The sequence below is a fragment of the Podarcis pityusensis genome (assembly GCF_964106645.2).
Source record: "Podarcis pityusensis genome assembly, chromosome: 2".
Taxonomy (NCBI): Eukaryota; Metazoa; Chordata; class Lepidosauria; order Squamata; family Lacertidae; genus Podarcis; species Podarcis pityusensis.
The window spans coordinates 75,366,925-75,387,276 of NC_138029.1; the positions used below are offsets into that span (position 1 = coordinate 75,366,925).

Consider the following 20,352-nt stretch of genomic DNA (forward strand, 5'->3'; position numbering starts at 1 on the left):
GAAGATCAAATAGAAATTGGCTGTTTGCCATCTAATACCACGTGCTTTAAAATGTACATGCTGACATTCTGGATAACATTGTCATCGTCTTGTGTCTCCATTTATATTGATGTAGTAGGAGTGAAGCTGTACCAAACGGGAAGGCTGACATTTTAGGTCCCACCAATGCTTCTCTCTGCAGAGGTGTGTGTGATCGCCTGGGCTGTTGAGTAGCGGGCCTTCCATTTCTGTCGCTACGCCCACCTCCTTAGCCACATGATGTTGTGTCGATCTGGAGTAAATATCACATGATATGGCAACAGCCTTAAAATATATCTGACAAATCACTTAATCATATTTCAAAATGTGGCATTATAAAAATAGTCTAGTGTTTTGTGGGTAGCAAGAGGAAGCTATTTATAGACGTTACGCTGTGTTCCTTCTAATTAAAAATCATCTTTCTCTAGCTGAAATCATGACATCAGGGCTAGGTAACCTGTATAGTTGGCTGTGACATGGGAGAGGGAAGCAAAAAGGCCATGCTGCTTCTCCCCACTTGATTTGCATCAACGTTTTGCCTTCCATTTCCCAGATCCCTTAGATCAGACATAGACAACGTGGTGCCCACCAGGTGTTATGGAACACAACTCCCATCATATATGACCCTCAACCATACTGGCTAGGGCTGATGGGAGTTGTGGTCCACATTGTTGGACCTGTTCCATATCTGCTATTGGGTCCCCGGAGCACAGATTCACACAAAGTGGCAATCAACCTTGCAGGATTCAAAAAGATTTATTTGAAATGCATATGCAGGACAAAGGCACAGCGCGATAAGCTCACAATCTGCACACCCCAGTCAGGGTGTGCCCACTTTTTATAGACTATACAAAAAAACAGAGAGTGAAACTTTACATTCTTATCCAGTCAGGCTCTAACATTCCATGTTTCTCCTTTTGAAGGTTAACACTTCTTAATTTACTCATTCTTTGTATGTCTGCCTGCTATGGCCTTCCCTGTCTTATAACAGTTGCTTTGTTTGTCTGCCTGCTTATGGCCTTGCCCGTCTTGTAACAGTGGCTTTGATAACAGCATGCTGGAATTTCTATTTCTGAGGCCCTTCAACATTTATTTATTTATTTATTTACTTATTTATTTATATGCATTTATATCACCACTTTTCTCTCCAAGCAGCTTAAGGTGGCATAGGTGGTTCTCCGTCCTCCTTACTTAATCCCCACAACAACCCTGTGAGGTAGATCAGGTTGAGAGGCAAGTGTCTAGTCCAAGGTCACCCAATGAGTTTTATGGCCAAGCGGAGATTTGAACCCTGGTCTCCTAGGCCTAGCCCCTAGCATAGATTATAATCCTGCTGGTAATTACGGTACTGCTTATTTTTAAACATGGGCTTATGGATTTATGTGCTGGTGCTTGACTTGTGAGCTATCAACACTCTGCTTACATAGTCATGGTCCACATCAACCTGAAACTGGCTTTTGGATGCATGCACACCCGCTCGGTCCCTGCTCCTGCCAACCTAGCAGTTCGAAAGCATGAAGTGCAAGTAGATAAATAGGTACCGCTCCAGCGGGACGGTAAACAGCGTTTCCGTGCGCTGCTCTGGTTTCGCCAGAAGCGGCTTAGTCATGCTGGCCACATGACCCAGACAAACGTTGGATCCCCCGGCCAGTAAAGCGAGATGAGCGCCGCAACCCAGAGTCGTCCGCAACTGGACCTAATGGTCAGGGGTCCCTTTACCTTTACACCCACCATTATCCACAATGCAGTGCTGTCCTGTGATTTCTTCAGAAATACTGCTGTTTGGTGTGTTTTCCCCTCAAACTAGCTTCAATCTGAATTGAAAACTTAGGTCACATTCGTTTCACAGTTAACTTGAGGTGTGTCCATTTGAGACAGTCATTGTACATGTACAGGTGACACCTTCATGAATAGTAGTTTGCGAGCATTGCAGAAACCAAACGGGTCCTGTGCATTGGATAAATACATCCCTGCCCTCCCTCTGGTGTGTACAGCGGCATCTAAATGGGACTTAGAATGCAGTGTGTGTTGGAAGGCGACCTTGTTGTGTTTTAAGCGGCTAATGTGTAGCAGCCTGGCATTCCCTTCTCCTGCACTGTGGAACAGAAGATAACACTGCAGTGGTAACTGTCCTCTAGCTCCTGGCTTGTCACTTTAGAGCCAAACTGGAAGTTTTGAATGAGTTCTCTGAAAAAGTATGATGAGTCATGGGAGGGAACTTTCTGCCAACTATGCACCTTTCTTCACGCAGGCAACGGGCCCTGAGTTATTCTTGCTCTGGTTCTTTTCTGTTGCACAGAAAAAAATCAAGCAGGAGACCAGCATGGATTCAGCTGAGGGCACATCATAGAGACTGCATGCGGTGAATAAGCCCCATCCTTGGTTGTTACCTGTTTCCCAACCAACAGTAAATGGTGAACCAGCAGGAGATTACGGTATTCTTCCTTTGCATGCCTAACACTAGAGCTCGTCCTCCAAAATGATCCTATTTACTAGCGACGTGTGGTCTTTCTTTCTTTCTTTCTTTCTTTCTTTCTTTCTTTCTTTCTCCTGAATCCTCCCTAAATCCTGTTGCTGAAAACTTTGCTACAAAAATGGTTAGGGCTCAGTAACTTCTTTTTTACAAAATGATATGCTGAAAAACACTAAAGAAGCCTGTCCTATCAGTAAATCAACAAATAAATATATGGTAGAGCCATGCACGAAGACAGGAGTGCCTGGCGTGCTCTGGTCCATGGGGTCACGAAGAGTCGGACACGACTAAACGACTAAACAATAACAACAACAGAGCCATGCACAATTTGAAGCAAAGCCTGCCCAAGGGCTTTGATTTAGTTTACCAGCAACCACCATGGAATTGGCTTGTTCACATCACTTGCTTTCTCCCCCACTATGAGGAGCTACACTCCCATAGAACAAGTGTGCCTCTTTTCATTTGACAGATGTCCGAGGGCATCTTGTTAGAGCTTTTCTCACCCTCCATACCCCCCATAAGCCATGCCTAAATAAAGGCACAATAGAGGGTGTCAGAGAACTGCAACGGCTGCCACAGACCATTTCCAGGTGCAAGAGTGATCAGCATGTTAGGGAGTTTTTCCTAAGGGCAAAAGCTGTTTGACAGAGGAACTGACTGCAGCAGGTGGATGGCATTGAAACAGGCTGGATACTTAGCTGCCAGAGATGCTGTAGTTCAGGAGTGGGGAACCTATGGTCCTCAAAGCATTGTTGGACTCCAACTCACAACAGCCTCAGCCAGCATGGCCAGTGGATAGAAACGGTGGGAGTTGTAGTCCAACAACTTCTGGAGGACCACTGGTTTCCTACCCCTGCTGTGGCTGAATCCTGTATTGCAAGTCCTGCACTGAGAGGGGGGATGAATCAAATGAGTCCCTCTCAACTCTAAGACTGGGAAGAAGCAGGTCACCTCCCACCCTTGTCAAATCATGCATTTCGTTTGATGAGGTGTCCATCTGAGGTGCCTGTGTACAATTGTGATACGTGCCACCAACTGCGCACCAATAAACAAAGATGCCTGCTTCCTGAATTGCCAAGCTCGTAAGTCAAAACAGCAGAACTCCTGCTAATCCACCCCAAGCAGAAGCTCAGGCATCAGGTGGATTTGTGGCAGGAACCTCTGGGTCAGGAATGGTGCTAACAAGGAACTGGGCAAGGTGCAAGCAATGAAGAGTGATTATCTCTTGTTAACTTCATGTTCTTTGACTCTAGCTCTCTTGCTTGAACTGTTCCGCTAAAGGGAAATGTAATGCCCTGAAGGTCCACGACTGTTGCCTCTGCATCTGATGCTTCTCCGTGTGTTTCCTGTCTGCATCTTGTGTGTTTCTGTGCCTGCCTTGCTGCTGAATTACCGAGCGCTGATTTCTTCCCTCAGCATGCCTAATCCCTCTGATTGTCTGAGAATACGTCTTGAGGAAATCCAGGTTTAGGAACCCAGCTCATCACCAAACATCCAAATAGTGGTGTGGGGAGGGCACAGTTTGAAGCAGAGAAGTGGCAGGCAGAAGGAGGGATGCTCAAATCTTCATCCTGTTCACCACCCAGCTGGATTCAACGCTGTCACTAGAGGCTCAGGTGGCCTTGGTGGTTAGCAATGCCCTTTTCCAGCTGGTCTGCCAGCTGTGGCCCCTTTTGGATAGGAATGGCTTGGCCACTGTACTCCATGCTCTGGTAACTACCAGATTGGATTATTGCTATGTGGAGCTGCCCTTCAAGATGACTTAGAAACTTCAATTAGTCCAAAATGCAGCCTCAGGTTACTGGCTGGGGTTCCATTTAGATCCCATATAACTCATTTTAAACAGAGCTGTGCTGGCTGCCAGTTTGTTTCTGGGACCCTTTCAAGGCGCTCACATTAGTGTTTAAAACCCTGAATGACTCAAGCCGAAAATACCCGGAAGCTCACTTCCCTCCCTACAGACCCTCTTGAGGGCCCTCTTGGTAGTTCCACTGTAGTTATAAAAGCTTCACCTGGCAGAAATTCTCCCTTTGATGTATGTGGATCCTGCACCTTCAAAGGGGATCTTGTATCTTTAAGGATCATGTGGAAAGGAGAACACTGCTCATGTGCAGCTTCTCTCATTTCTTGCTCCTGTTGCTTTTCTGTCTCTCACAGTGCTTTCAGAGAGCAAGAGCTGTTTCTGTAAACAGAATCTGCTTCTCTTCGTGAGGGAGTGACACTAGGCAGATCAGAAGTATTCTGCCCAAACGCCATCAAAAACGGGTCGTCTCGCTTTGATGCTTTCCTTAGGCATAACATAATCAGTGTACCTCAACACAAATCCTCACTCACCTTTCTGACATCTGATTTCCATGCAATCAGCAGGAGGATATGGAGAGGAAAGGTTCCCTTTCCACCTTTCAAATATCCGCAGAACAAAAGCTCACACTAGGCCAGTCCTGATTGCTTTTCTGAGTCAGCGACACTGACTGATTGAGGCCTAGGCATTTCAATCCTTCAGAAAACAGCATTTTGCTATCCAGGCCCATTACAGTGGTACCTCAGGTTCAAACTTTATTTGTTCCAGAAGTCTATTCTTAACGCGAAGCGCTCTTAACCCTAGCTAGCTCTATATCATGGTTGCTCCAAACCTGGTTCCTTGTGACATGTCCCACTGAAGAGCCGTACAGATCCCCTTCATTCAGAGGGGGATACCAGAACCAGAGCCTCCATCTACAGCTTGTCTTGGAGGTTGACCAAGGCCTGACACTCGGTCAAGAAGAACCTTGTCCCACATGAGAGCACCCAACGTTTGAGACGGTCATCACTGCCTCTCCTCCAGTGACTCTACCTGCAGACATCAGACAAGTGCCAAAAGGGGAGAGAGTCATTTCTATCGTACTCTGGCAACAGAACTCCATCCCAAAAAGAGATCTACATGTCACCTGCATTGTTAACTTTTGAGCATCAGGCAAGCCCTTCCTGTTTACTTGCATACTTTCCTCTTTGGAGGGAATTTCATTTGTTGCAGTGTTCTCACTCTGCCTTTATTAGTGTTTTAAATCATCGAATTATAGAGTTGTAGAGTTGGAAAGCATCACTGCAATGTAGGAATCCTGACCACATCCGTCCCTAGGTGGGTTCGAACCACCAAACCTCCAGTTAACAGCCAGATGCACTGACCCATTGTGCCACTGGGGGCTCCTCATGTTACATTAAATGTTTTCCGGGCTGCTTTTTAAATTGTGGTAGTGGGAATTTTTTTAAAAAAACCATTTAATTAAAAATGTTATTGGTTATTTTATTATGTTTTAATATTATGTGACTAGCCACTATGGATTCTGTTCTTAGGAGAAATGGAGCGTATGCGCCGTTTTAAAGCGAATAGATACATATACCCCAGTGGGAAGATGCTGCTTAGTTGCACAGCTCCCATTTATTGCCTCTGTCCTGAATTGTGCCTCTGTCCTTCCCTTCCTAATATCAGGCTGAGGCTTCAGTCCCCACTTCAGTGGCTGCCAGGTCCTCTTAAAGAGCTGACATTTCCAATCCTGACATTTTCCACAGCTCCATCTGGGAATTAATGGCCGGATATTAACTGCGATGGGGCTGTTTATCATAATTAGTCTCATGAAGCTATTGAGCATTCAGCTTTCCCTTTTTCTTTTTTCTTTTTGCCTTAAATTTATCAGCTCTGAAGAAATAAATGCAGAATCTAGCAGAAGAGATGGCTGGTTTATTTATTGATTTATTTATTTTGATCTGTCAGGTTTCGTATTTAAAGTTTGCCAAAACTGAGCATCTCTTCCTAGAGATGATGCCAAGGTTGACCTGACTTGGGCACGTAATTGGAATTACTGGAGCCATTTGGTATTTTGCACAGACATTTATAATTCTGACATTTTCTGTAATTCAGACCTCTCCCAATGCAAACTAAATACAGTTGTGACTGGCAGGGATTTATCAAACACTGCAAATATTATAGTGCTGTTTCACCTTTAGGTGTGTAGAAAGAAAAACTAGATCAAATGCAGATCCCCACATGGAAACTTTAGGATTGCTATTTATTTTATTACTATAATATTTATTGGGTAGAATTCACTGTAGTGCTAAGCAGGGAGGTACGAGCATGAGGAACAAGGTGTAATCATGCAACAAGACTTTCCCTCCCTTTCCTCTCCCCATAAATCTGTGTGGTGTAGTGGTTAAGAGAGGTAGTCTCGTAATCTGGTGAACCGGGTTCGCGTCTCCGCTCCTCCACATGCAGCTGCTGGGTGACCTTGGGCTAGTCACACTTCTTGAAGTCTCTCAGCCCCACTCACCTCACAGAGTGTTTGTTGTGGGGGAGGAAGGGAAAGGAGAATGTTAGCCGCTTTGAGACTCCTTAGGGTAGTGATAAAGCGGGATATCAAATCCAAACTTCTCCTCTTCTTCTTCTTCTTCTTCTTTTTCTTCTTCTTCTTCTTCGGTTTCCTTCAACCCTTCAGAGCAGCCCATTGTCTTTCAAGACAGATGGATGTCATCAACAATTCAGAGCAGCTTTAGGGGCATGAGGGGGAGAGGGGGGAACGGTGCACAAGGGGACCTCATTCCACACATGCAACAACTTAGTTGAAACCCACCCAACCCAATGTGTTTATATACTGCTTTTTGTCACCAAGTCTGTATTTTTATTTCTTTAAAAAAAAGAAAAGTATTTACTTACCTGAACTTGGAGATATTGTTTCTTATGGGCATGTTGAAATGTAGAACAAGGGAGCTCCCACTACTGATGAAAATCAAATATTTGTTTGTTTGTTCGACTGCATTTTGTATTTCCAAACTGCAGCGTAGGAGGAACGCCCCCCTACAAAAGAGAACTCAAATAATAAAAAGCAATGAAACATTAAAATGAAAAGCATATTAAATACAAAAAAGCAAAATATGTGTACACATTAAAAGAAAAGGAAAAAGAAACATTAAAAGGAAAGGGGGGGGGGACTTATAAATTTATTTCCTACCACAATGATGATTATTCGTGTGATAATAAACCCAGACATAGTCATGCTTAGAGTAGACCTATTGAAATCAATGGGGCTTAAATGATCCCTTTCTTTTAGTAACTCTAAGCATGGCTAAGCCTCGGTCCAACCTAATGGGTTGTATTCCACTATGTCATACTCAGAATAGACCCATTGAAATTCATGAACCTAAGCTAGTCATGTCGACTAACTTTGATGGGCAGCCACATGAAAATGGTGGGCAAAGCCAGAGACAAAACTGGGTGGAGCAAATATGCCTTTTACAGTAGACTACCTCGTACATACTCTCACACAGGCCATCCTCCACCCAACCTAGGGAGAGTCTGGAGGGCCAATAGGAAAGGTCTGAAGGGCCACATGGGGCTCCTGAGACTAAGGTTTCTCTCCCCCTGCACCCCGCAGGATAGGTTTGCAAACCGGGAAGCAAACAAGATGCAGAAGGACACTTGAGTTCCTCTGATGTGCTTCTAATATAGCCATAGACGTATTTTATTTGAGTTCTGCTGGCCCCTAAAGTTGTTCAGAAGCCTCCTTCTCCTTGCCGCTCCAGTCCTTCCCCCATGCAGAGCTCTGCTGGTGTCCTCCTGCTTTCATTCTCCACGATTCTGTTCCACCCTTGTTTTTCTAGCCCAATCGGAGATTATCCAAAGCTCTCCATCCAGATGTTTACTAGGTAAACATAAAAGATTTTGTGTTTACATATTACCTATTAACATTCCTCTGCTGATGTGAAGGTAGTAATTATGGAGCCAGATGGGGACGTGGCACACAGTCTTTGACACCAAGCCTGCACACTGCTGGGTGGCATTTTTTAACGAGATGCCAACCACCAGCAGGAAGATCAGGAAAGCTGACTGCAATTAAAAACTGAATTTCTAAATCTACCGCATGGCTTATTCCAGGTGAAGACTAAGTGTTTTGGGCTGCAGCATTTGACATAATGTACATGGGATGCGCTCCAAGCTAATGTGCTCAAACCTGAAATTCCCCCTTGTTACAACATGATGGCAATAATACAATAATTATATGCCATCACCTGTGCGGATAATGCAAAGACGCTGTGCCCATTCCTAATTCACATGACAGCATTCCAGGCAGGGACTGTAATGTCTGAAATCCTCTTACTATGTGGATGACCCTGACTTTGTGTGGATGGTCTTAAAACCGACACTGCCTGTTCCAAGGGGCTGATGGCGCAGAGTTGCCCCATGTGCTTCGGAACTGTCCATATGGTAAATAAATATTATTACAACCCATGTGACTTAGCTACATAGAAGCATTTTGAGCGGCTACCACATAATAGAGTGCAATGTTTTAGTTAGATTTAACCCCCTAAATGCCAGTAAGGATATTTTTTCTGTGACACGAGGGAACTTCATTTTGCCTACCAGAGGGGCCAGTGGCATGAGGCAGTGCTTTATATTAAAAAATCTAAATAAAGGTAAAGGGACCCCTGACCATTAGGTCCAGTCGTGGACGACTCTGGGGTTGCGGCGCTCATCTCGCTTTATTGGCCGAGGGAGCCGGCGTACAGCTTCCGGGTCATGTGGCCAGCATGACTAAGCCACTTCTGGCGAACCAGACCAGCGCACGGAAATGCCGTTTACCTTCCCGCTAGAGCAGTACCTATTTATCTACTTGCACTTTGATGCGTTTTTGAACTGTTAGGTTGGCAGGAACAGGGACCGAGCAACAGGAGCTCACCCCGTCGCAGGGATTCGAACTGCTCACCTTCTGATCGGCAAGTCCTAGGCTCTGTAGTTTAACCCACAGCGCCACCCGCGTCCCTAAAAAAAATCTAATAGAAGTTAATTAAATGATCAACAGTAACAGGAGACCTCCGGGTATAGGGCGGTATATAAATTTGATAAATAATAAAAAAATTGAATAAACAGCATTAAATGGAGACAAGCAGAGCAGATAACACTAATCTGAACAAAACTGCCATTGCAGACATACAGTTGGGCAATTTCCTACTCACCAGGCCCATTGGCAGACCAGCTCTGCATTACGAAGATGTCTGCAAATGTGATGTGAAGGCAGGCAACATCAAACCCCACCATGTGGGAATCCCTTGCAGACTGCAGCGCCTGAAGACAGACCATAGCAGTGACCAGAGGAGGAATGATTGCTGGGAGGAGCACAAAGAGAAGAAACACCATGGTACACCTGCAGCAGCACCATGGTATGCCTTTGTCTGCCCAACTGCAATAAAGCATCTCTCTCCTGTATTGGTCTCTATAGCCACAACAGGCGCTGTAACCTTCCAAAGGCGCACTCCTCCATTGTCTCCCAATACAGACACAGATGCCAACCAACGGTTTCCGTACGGTGTGTCACAGTGGCCTCCAGGTGAGCCCTAAAGTACCAAGGTATCTTGTCCCCTACAGCAGGGATACAGCTTTATGTACACACCTGCCTGTGCTTACCCACTGCAAGTGTAAGTAGCTGGAGGCTGCAGTCTAAGGTTGCTGGTACGATAAGTAGATACTCCATATTTAAAAGGATGAGTCCCTTAATGCAGGGTCATCCTCAAAGAATTTTGACTCAGCATAGAAGCCACCCATTTGCCCCACTCCTTTTAAAAAGCAACCCACCCATTAGCTCTTTTTGTTTCCAATGTCCATTGTTAACAGCTTGGCAATCCACCCTCAGGTACTCTACTGGATGGCAACTGACCCATCATGTGGCTATTAGTACATCATCTCTGAGCTCCACAGCTATCAAATGTTTCTTCTTTCAGAACGCAGAAGCTGCATGATTTCCTTGACTTTTAAAAATCTGACCTCCACTTGTAAAGGTAAAACTTTTGAAAGGGGCTACATGTGAAAGAAGAAATTATTTCCTCTGCACCTACCAGCCCAGCCAATGGCTTTTAAAATATGCCTTGTTGGTCTCCCATATGCAAATAAGAAATGGGAATGGTAAAAGATTAACAGCTCATTGGCTGCTGCCTGTCTGTGTCAAGGCTTGTAGTCATAATGGGTGGTCTGCCTATACTTGGGGATTTAGAGTTGTTCTTGTGCTCTGCAATTCACACTTCTGACACAATGGACTAAATATCTTGGTTTCACCAAATGGCCAACAACCAAAACCAGAACATCAGCCCTCTTCTTTATATGTGAAACCACCTCATACTATGTGCTGAGACCCATGTTGACTAGCACTGGGATTGCATTTTTTCCAGTTTTTTTGGGACTGCTTCTCCACCAGGATTTGTTCCAGGCCCTATAATAACCCAAAGTGGTTCTCAACCAACTAATCCCTGTCTCAGGTACAGGCACCATCTTGAAACCAGTTCTTGGTAGCAACCAGATGGACTGGAGACCCTTGTGAGCATCATTTGGGAACAAAAGGGTTAGGAAGATACAGGATATGGGAATCTCTCAGTGTTGTGGAACCAGCAGCCCTCCGGATGTTGTTGGACTCCACCTCCCATCAGTCCTAGCCAGCGTGAGAGGGAAGCTGTAATCCAGCAACACCTAAAGGGTCCCTGGTTCCCTACCCTTGCTGTAAGTCATTGACGTGTTCCAGGGCAACAGATACACCATCTTTCATAGAACATAAAAGTCTGTCTCATATTATTTGTCCACCTAGCTCAGTATTGTCTGCTCAGACTGGCTACAGCCGTCTAGGGTTTCAGGAAGGAGTCTTTCCCACTGCCTGCTTCACATTTTCATTTTTAAATTGAGATGCTGGGGATTGACACTGGACATTTGGCATGCCAAGCAGGTGCTCTGCCACTGAGTTACGCTCTCCCCCCTCTCTTAAGCTCAAGGCCAGGGGAAGATTGACTATTCAAGAGGTAGCAAAGAAGGAAAACATTATTCCTAAGTACCTGCGAGGAGAAGACACTACACAATCAATGGAGATCTGAAAAAGAGGGATAGGATTAGGTAGTGCTTTTTTCTGGAGGGGACATATACCCCTAAACATTTTGTGAATCTAAGTATGGCCTCATTGAGGGGCAGTATTTCAATATGAGTAGAAAATGAGAGTACCCCAAAGTGATTATGGACATGGCCATGTAGTTCAGAACTGCAACATGAGACTACAGTTTTTTGTTTGTTTTTTAAAGTCCTCCAGGTTTCCAATGTATTATATAACAATGGGTTTCAGGACAGCAGAGTATCTGTGAGGATATATTTGGCCTGATGGTGGTGTGTCCTGGAGCTCCACATCATCAGTATTCTAACTCCCACGAGGCTGACTCCCATGAGTATTCTGGCTCCCAACATCTCATTGCCAATTGGAGGCTCTCTCTTCTTCCCTAGAAATGACTGGTTGGTGAGTCTCGGAGGAGTCCTTTTTTCTGGAGATTCTTGAACCTGTCGATGGATTATGGATACCAAAAAGGAACAGGATAGCAGTGGAATGGATGACATAAGCTTGAGTTCTACCTCTTTGGGATGTTACACAATTCAGGGTAAGTTTACTGCAGAATATAGAAATACACAGTCTACTCCCCCCCCCCTTATCTTCCCTTGTCAAATGCCTGGATTTATGTCTTGAATGTAGATGTTCAGCTCCGTATCGTATCAATGACCCTTCATCGTAGCAAAACAAAGCTGAAACAGAACCCAACGAGTTTCTAGCAGGACTAAGAAATTTCCATAACTGAACATGTCCGGAATAGTGCCTTAATATGCTCTTAACCAGGAGCATTGCTGGAAACAGGAGGTGCAACATCAACCCCCAAATTCTCTGTGCTTGTCTCTACCTCTTGTTGCCCTTGTTGTTTCTGGTCAGGATCTAACACACCAACTTGGTTTTGCCTCCCCTTCCTTACAGGCTTAAAACAGCTCTATGAGGCCCACCAGCTCTGTGATGCCACCCTGATGGCTGAAGGAAGGATTTTCTCCTGTCACAGGTGAGTTCCTGGATTTTGCTGGTCTCCAGCCTGCTAGTGAATATTGGCCTGATGAAGCAGCTCATGTTATTCATAGCCAGCAAAGCGGATGCTTTGCCTAGGGAGGTGAAATTGCCTAGGCAAGTGCAGAGTATGCACATCAGCACTGAGATGCTCCGGCTCTATGGGAGCAACACAGCCTCTGACACAAGAGTGTAACAATCTTTGTCACAATGCATCCTGCCAGATCACTGCCATTCCGAATAAGCCAATGGCTCAGGTTCTTGTCCTAGTCATGGGGTGGGAATGAGGGAAGATTAGCAGAAATCCCATTCATGGAGAGGTTTATACAAATTAAGGTTTATCATTTAGATTTATAAAGATTTATGGAATTATGTAAGGTGTAGAGGAAGTGGATAGAAAATCTGTTCCCCTCCTCTAGAATTGTGGGAGTGTCAGTCTCCCAATTAAAGTGTTTGGTAGGAGATTCAGGACAGACAAAACAAAGTACCTTTTTAACACAACACACAACTGATTTATGGATTTCATTGTCATCCAGTCTGGTGAGGGTCACCATATTAAATTAAAACAGGATTGGGCAAATTCATGGAGGTTTCAATGGTCATTGGCCGTGATAACTAAATCAAACCTTCACCTTCAGAGACATTGAGTACCATTTGTTGCAGACAACTGGGAGAGCGCTATTTCCTTCAGAGCCAATAAAATAAAATAAAATGGATTTCTGAAAGTATCTAAATGGGGGAAAGATTTGGTGTGTATTGGGGGAGGGGTTTGCTCTCCTGCAAATTAAATTTTGTACACCAGGATTCTAGAACCATTCTTGCCATGCTAATTATGCATATAGTTTATGAAGGAAACTTTCCAAAATGTAATTGGCCACCTGCAGTCTGAAGTGATACAGTCCATTCTGCTGCTTGTGCAGACTAGGCCTTACAGTGCCCAGGGCCGGATCACCCATAAGGCAAAGTGAGACAACTGCCTCAGGCAGCAGGATCCACAGGGGCAGCAGATCTGGCCTCCAAGAAAGGGATCATTCACGGCTGCAGCACGCTCCTTGGAGGCTAGATCTGCTGCCTCCCTGACAGCCCTCCCCATGCCACCTCTGCAGTGGCCTTTATTCACACCCTGTTCTTGATGTACAACTTCACTTCACCCCTTCTTCCCTGTAGCTTGCCTCAGGTGACAAAATGTCTTGAGCCGTTCCGGCAGTGGCCATCACATGGGCTGATACTGGCCTGCTTACAGGCTGCTGACTCTTTTTTAAGGGGTGAAGGTTCTATGTCTTTAACAGCTGGACTAGCAAACCTGCTACAGGAATGAAAGCACAGAGAGCAAATCAACTGAGCGCAGCAGCAGTACATGGAAGAAGAGGAATATTCCCAAGTAAGGGATGACTGAGATAGTGAACATGCGTGTCCTTAGAATTGTTTCATCCTGAGTGGCAAAAATATATTCCTGTTTTGAAGGATCATGTAACCCCAGAAGCTTAGCATTTTTATACATAACATAAGGCTGACTTTTTTTTTTATTGACGTAGTCGCTTTGCTGCCTCTCTTTGTAGGGCATTGTTGGCCGCATTCAGCCCTTACTTCCGGGCCATGTTCACCAGGCCCTTTAGAGAATGCTGGGAAAGGCAAGTTGTGTTCGAAGACATGGCCTCTTCTGTTCTTCAAAGAATTCTAGATTATCTCTACACTGGAGAGTTGTTGCTTACACCAGAGACTGCTCAGGATCTCTTCACAGCTGCCAATAGGCTTGTCATCCGCCCACTGCAGGAGATTATTGGCAGGTAAACAGATCCTGTTTTGGAGCTGGGACTGGGGATCCTTGGATCAGTGGGTGAAATCCTTAAGAGATACAGTATGGAGGCACAATCTAGAGTTGAGCTGAAATTTCTCAGAAGACATTTTTCTGATAATAAATCTGAGGCTTTTCACTGAATATTCCCAACTTTCTTTGGGGGGAGGCAGCTATTATTTCTCCCCTGCCCCACAATGACCTGAATATAAACACAGACAATGCCCTTGAATGACACTAGGTCTAAAGCATTGCTTGGGGTGGGAAATAGTGCCCAGTGCAGTTGCTGCTGCTGCTTCTTGCAGCAGCAAGCAGTGGCATTGGGAAGGAACCCAGCACCAGTGTCTGGGGAAATGTAAGTTGTCTGAGCTTATGTCAAAAGAGAGTTTGAGTTTTCATTCATTAAAATGACAGACATCTGTACCTTGACCTTTGCCTAGTTTGTCAAAGGAATCAAGGACTGTGTTCACTTGGGCCCCAGACAACACAGACGTATTGGCTGGCAGGCTAAACAAGAATGGAAAATTTACTGGTTCACACAGTGCTGTTGTAATTCTGGGGGGTTCACAGAGGATATCAATCTCCAAAAATTCCACCACATTACCCATTAACCAAAATGAAATTAATTTAAAGACAATAATTGGTGAACTCCAGCTGTCCCACAGCAGTTTACTAACAGCTGAGCGCCTTGTTGTAATGTTCAACTGGGCCCTCAGCAGCAAGTAAACTGCTATGGGACAGTTGGAGTTCCACAATTACTGCCTTTAAATTAATTTCACTTTGTAACTGAGGGAATTTTCCTGGAGGAAAGAGAGATCAGGCAAAATGAAAGATGGGATGCATGCAGATCCTTCCTATTGCCTATACTCCAAACTTCACACTGACACAAGTGCTATTTAACATGGAAGGGCTTATTTGTAGCTCACAATTACTATTGCAAATCACATATATTTTGGCTGCACCATTTCTCCATATCCACAACTCATTCCCTCTGGCTATCCCATTTTGTTCCATTCATTCAGGTGTCCGACATTTCCCTTACTGTGGCTTGTTTCAGCTTTCCTCCTCCAAAGTCCTGACCTGTTACCTTCCAATGCATTTTCCCCATCCTTTAAAGTGATCCCTTTCCTCCTGAGCCTGGAGAAAAGATGCAACAAACAATTCTAGCTCCACTTGAAGCATCTTGCTTTTGAGCGGGTTGCCAGCAAAATACAAAAAATGTACATTTTTCAGACACCTTGGCAAACTTATTTTAACCGGCATGTGTTGGTCTCTAGCGGTGGGATAACAGGTCAGAATGCCAGTGGGCATGCCAGTCCCTTTGCTGCTGAGCGCGAAAAGCTGTCTCTTTCACCATCTGGAGAGTGAAATTCCCCTGCAGTTCCCCACTGATTCATATTTAATTTCTTTCTCTCACCAGATTCCTTGCTGACAGCATTTCTATGGACAGCTGCCTCGGGATTTATGCTTTGGCATATGCTCACAACCACCAAGCGCTGCTTCGTGTGGCCACACGCCACATCACCATTAACTTTGAACCTCTTTCTCAACACGAGGCCTTTCCAGGCTTGGATCCCAGCACGGTGATCAGCATTGTCTCCTCAGACAAACTCCTGGTGTCTTCTGAGCTGATCGTCTACCACGCTGTGCAGCGCTGGGTGAGGTCTCAACCAGCCGAGCATCTCTCACTGATCAAGAAGCTGCTGAAACAAGTCCGCCTCCCGCTTCTTACTTCCGAAGAGATCACGGTAGTCCAGAAGGACATAATCGAAGAATATGGACATGCTCACCTGCAGTGGGAGCAGCTGGACGGAGAAGGGAGGTTGCGGAAGAGCGGGGGTCTCAGGCACGGCATGTACGATGACTGGATTGTGAGCTTGGGCCTTTTTGTAAGCAACATGCAGGGAGGCGTAGTTGAACGTCTGAAAACTCACTTCCTGGGATTCAGCCTGCAGACAGAAAGCTGGGAGGAGATACCACCCCTGATGTATCTAGATTCCTCTGGCTTCTTGTCTGTGGGGCACAAGCTCTATGTCTCTGGGGGACAAAGGCTTAATGGGTCCGTCTTAGGCAATCTGCACGAGTTTGATGCTCTTACCGGCCAGTGGATGCAGCTGCCATCCATGTCCACTCCTCGGCGAGAACATGGCTTCCTAGCATGTAAGCAGAAGCTGTATGCTTTGGGGGGTCGGAGTGGCCGAAGTGTGCTTGATTCTGCAGAAAGCTTTGACCTAGTGCAGAAGTCCTGGTCTCCCATTGCCAACTTGCCATTTGCAGTGAGTCATTTTGCCTCTGCCACATTGAAAAACAAGCTCTACCTGATTGGAGGGTTCTCTCACACAAGGGCAAGCGGCCTTGCTCACAGGGGCATTCTTATTTATGAAACAGGTTCCGATGTGTGGAATCAGGTGCCTCTGGCTTTTCAGTGCTACAAATCCACAGCTGTGACCATGGACAATGGGATCTTCGTCATCGGCGGGCTTGTTGAGGAGAGCAGCCGGCGCGAGACACCCGGCACGGTAATCAGGGCCCTGATCTCTGGCACCCACAAGTGTTTCTTCCTCAGCAAGGATGGCACTGTGAGCTACGACGTCGCCATCCCAGAACTTCCTATCCTGGTCTTGCCACCTTGTGCGGTGCAGTGGCAGAGAAGAATCCACGTGCTGGTGGGGAATACAATATACCAGTGGAAGCCCGGAGAGCCCAGCTGGACCAGGAGTCGAAAAACTGCTCCCAACACAAGAGTAACATTCTTAACTGTAGTTAATGGAGTAACACTGAGGGTCCCAAAGAAAAATCTGCAGCCCCTTTTACGAGAAGCCTCTGCAGCCTTGACAGCGGTTTGGGTGGCTGATAATTAGCAGCCAATTGACACTTTCCCAAACCTGGCTACCTTGGCGTCACCTAAATGCAGGATTCGATCGGGCATCTTAAGCTTCTCCCTTTAATATCGACAGTACCGATGCCTTCAGCAGAATACAGTCACATGGGTTCCTCCTCATTGCAATTGAGACAGGGTGCCTATGGCTCAGCCAAGGGGGCTGGCTGCTGAATAAACTCAATTCCAGCTTCCAACTTACGTTACTTATCATAGAATTGTTCTGAGTACCATACGGTATGAGGGAAAAGATCAGAAGCTTCTAGGTCAGGGGTCAGCAAACTTTTTCAGCAGGGGGCCGGTCCACTGTCCCTCAGACCTTGGGGGGGGGGGGCGGACTATATTTTGAAAAAAAATATGAACAAATTCCTATGCCCTACAAATAACCTTTTTAAATAAAATAACACATTCTACTCAGGTAAAAACACCAGGCAGGACCCACAAAAATCCCAGAGGTGCGTTTTAAATAAAAGGGCACATTCTACTCATGTAAAAACATGCTGATTCTCAGAACATCCATGGGCCAGACTGAGGAGGCGATTGGGCCGGATCCAGCCCCCGGGCCTTAGTTTGCCTACCCATGTTCTAGGTCTGCCTCCACTGTCAGAGGCATTAGGCCTCTGCATCCTAGTTTCTGGGAATCGCAGGAGGGGGAAATGCTGTTGCACTTGAACCCAGCACACAAGCTTCCCAGGGGCTTTAGGGCGGCCACTGTGAAAACAGGATGCTGGACTAGATGGGCCATTGGACTAGGTGGAAAAAAGAAAGATTTTCTGTCTTTGGCTCAAAGCAAAAGTCCCCTTATTTCCTTCAGATTTCAAAGCCATGTTCAACTCTGGGCTGTACTGCAAGGAGGAACTGGAAGAGAAATAGGGGCACACTTTAACTGTTAATCAAATAATTAAGATTGGTTGGTTGCCTAACACAAGTCAATCTCTAGTAGAGATGTAAAGGCCCGGGAGTAGTGGGGTGGGGGAACAAAGCCAAAATAATGAAGAAGAAAAAACCCTGGAACCCCCTCCAAAAAAGTTATTCTGGTTTGCCCCCCCCCCCAACCTTCAGGTCTTTAGTCAACTTACAATCAAGTTTAAACACATTAAAAAATTGTGAAAAACAAAGGCCATCAAATTTTTAACAAGAGGTCAATGTATTAAACATAAAGCAACACCGGCCTTCACAGAAAATATACAGACAAAAAGATCATCAACAATGTGGAATGAGGCTAACATTAAGCATTGATGTAGCTGCATCAAATGTGTGGAAGAAGAGAAGAGTCTTATCCGGGCACAGAAAGTCTTAACCTGTCATTGTTGGCAGCAGGGAGGCCTCACTCAGGACTGCATTCCACATGAGGAAGGGCCACAGCCTTTGTTGTCACCCTCTGAGCCTGTTTGGGTGGGGGGCACCCAGAGAAGGACCTCAGACAGATTCACTTGACTAACATAACTACCGGTAACTAAAGACTGCTGCTTGTGCTAGAGGACAGTTGGGGGTTATTTGCTAATCAATGGCAACCACTCTGGTTATTATTCCCTATACCATTTGCTTCTGTTGCTGAACAAAGTAGGTGTGCGGGTACAAGTACACCTGGAACAAAGTGGGTATTTTCTACCGATATATTGAAATGTCAGTTTGGGGAGATGCACACATAGATGGGTCACAGGTGTTAAATCTTATTTGTGCAGTGTGAGCTGTTTTAAAAGAAAAATGACTTTCCAAGTTCTTGATAAAATCAACTTTTTATTGCTCACACACTCCTCTCCCTGTGAGAAACCATATTAGTTTCAGCTCCTAGTCCTTAAATTTAAAGCTACCTTCCTCTCTGCCACAGCTGACTCTCTTTCCACCCCTTCCCTTTTAGACATGCACTTTTGTGCCTTCTCTCACTCCACCGGCCTCTGTGCCTTGTTCCACCACACTACACCCAATATCTGAAAAAGCTCATTCTTGGTGGTCATAAAGTCAGCTTTTTTCAAAATCTACTTTTCCAGCAAAACTTTTCCAGAACCTCCACAGCCTCTCCTTTCCAGGGCCTGCTTCCGTTAGGGTACATCTGTTCCAATCAATATATGCGGTGTTTGTGAACAGGTTGTGTATTCTGCATTTAAGCGCATGCCTTGCCCTAATTAATGTTCCACTTCCCAGTTTCCTCCTTAGTGTTAAAATAATTACTTCTTAAGCGAGGTGCTAATCTTACTGCAGCCATGCCGCTTAATGTTACGGGTGGCCATCTGGGCAGATTCCCTTCCCATCTGGGCAAATTCCTGGCCATTGTTTGGTTTCTCCTCATCCACTTTAAAAAAAGAAGTCTTTTTTTCTTTAAAAACTTTTTATGATCTAACCAGGCATACAAACTGCACCCAGCAGCACCTTCTTTTCATTTCCCTCCTGTCCCTCCTACCCAGCCCCTGGCTAAAGCAAGTTCTACATGACATTTCACAGATTTCTACCCCCTCCCCTTGCCCCCACCCCAGCCCCGCACCTTTTAAATGTCCACAGCTCTGCCCAAAGCAGTGAACAGAGCCAGAAGAGGGGGTGGGGAGGGAAAGCAAGCTGGGAAGAGACCAGAACACACAAGGAGCATTTCTTGTTGGTATTGACCCTTTCTTTGCCAGTATTCATTTGTTTTCCATTTATGGTCTGCCATTCTTCCAAGGAACTCTAAGGTGGTATACATACATTATTCTCTTTCTCTCTTCCCCAGCCTACACCATAGCCCTGTAAGGTAGGTGAGGCCAGGAGAGGTTGACTGGACCTCCCTGGTCCTAGTTCAGCACTCTGCTACACCAAGCTGGCCCTGTCTGCATGCATCATTATTCCTTCTCTGCCTCTACTACTTGCCATGCATCTTAGGGCCATTTTATACAATCAGTAAAAACATTCACTGGATACAATCAGTAAAAACAAATCGGAAAGTTTTTTCCTCAAGTGTCCAGGCAATATATGTATGTGTTGGGTGAGTGGGGTTGCCTGCATGAATTGTTTCCCCATGGGAAAACAGCAACTGTAGGAAAGTACAGTGGAACCTTGGTTTTCGAACGTAATCTGTAATCGAAAACTGAGGATCAATGGGCAGTTGGCAAAATCCATTGAAAAAATGGAAAAACATGCAGTGGAAGCCGTTCAACTTCCGAGGCGCGTTCGAAAACGGAAACAATTACTTCTGGGTTTTCAGCATTTGGGTTCCGAGACGCTCGAAAACCAGGGTTCCGCTGTACAGACAGGAATGCATAGCAGAAGTAATCTTGCTCTGCAGATCACCAGATCCATATCACACACACCCTGCCCGCAAGTCGCCCGTGGCTTCCAATGA

General features: G+C 45.5%; 1 protein-coding gene and 1 long non-coding RNA gene across 9 annotated transcripts; one reads left to right on the forward strand and one right to left on the reverse strand.

The window, feature by feature from the left end:
* LOC308471416 lies at nucleotides 1–12,633 on the reverse strand. Of its 4 annotated transcripts, none has more exons than XR_013982940.1 (5): nucleotides 12,312–12,633; nucleotides 11,496–11,822; nucleotides 11,333–11,367; nucleotides 5,125–8,163; nucleotides 1–271 (listed from the first exon to the last, which is right to left on the reverse strand). It is a non-coding gene; the product is annotated as an uncharacterized lncRNA (long non-coding RNA). The 4 variants fall into 4 exon arrangements; XR_013982941.1 differs by having other exon boundaries at nucleotides 7,179–8,163; nucleotides 12,312–12,619; XR_013982942.1 differs by lacking the exon at nucleotides 1–271 and having other exon boundaries at nucleotides 5,022–5,324; nucleotides 7,179–8,163; nucleotides 12,312–12,619.
* LOC308471398 (kelch repeat and BTB domain-containing protein 12-like) lies at nucleotides 10,168–17,236 on the forward strand. Of its 5 annotated transcripts, none has more exons than XM_080995381.1 (5): nucleotides 10,168–10,294; nucleotides 11,769–11,920; nucleotides 12,286–12,364; nucleotides 13,926–14,153; nucleotides 15,582–17,236. In XM_080995381.1, the coding sequence occupies exons 2-5, from the start codon at nucleotides 11,836–11,838 to the stop codon at nucleotides 17,020–17,022; spliced, it is 1,833 nt and encodes a 610-aa protein (XP_080851507.1). In that variant the 5' UTR covers nucleotides 10,168–10,294; nucleotides 11,769–11,835; the 3' UTR covers nucleotides 17,023–17,236. The 5 variants fall into 5 exon arrangements, with proteins under 5 accessions (XP_080851507.1, XP_080851508.1, XP_080851505.1 ...); XM_080995382.1 differs by lacking the exon at nucleotides 10,168–10,294 and adding an exon at nucleotides 10,439–10,826; XM_080995379.1 differs by lacking the exon at nucleotides 10,168–10,294 and adding an exon at nucleotides 10,441–10,768.
* The last annotated feature ends 3,116 nt before the right edge of the window (nucleotides 17,237–20,352 follow it).

Coding starts and splice junctions, on each gene's coding strand:
- LOC308471398 (XM_080995381.1), top strand. CDS start 11,836: ATGGATACCAAAAAGGAACAGGATAGCAGTGGAATGGATGACATAAGC. Junction 12,365..13,925: donor AGGATTTTCTCCTGTCACAG/GTGAGTTCCTGG, acceptor CTCTCTTTGTAG/GGCATTGTTGGCCGCATTCA. Junction 14,154..15,581: donor CTGCAGGAGATTATTGGCAG/GTAAACAGATCC, acceptor TTCTCTCACCAG/ATTCCTTGCTGACAGCATTT.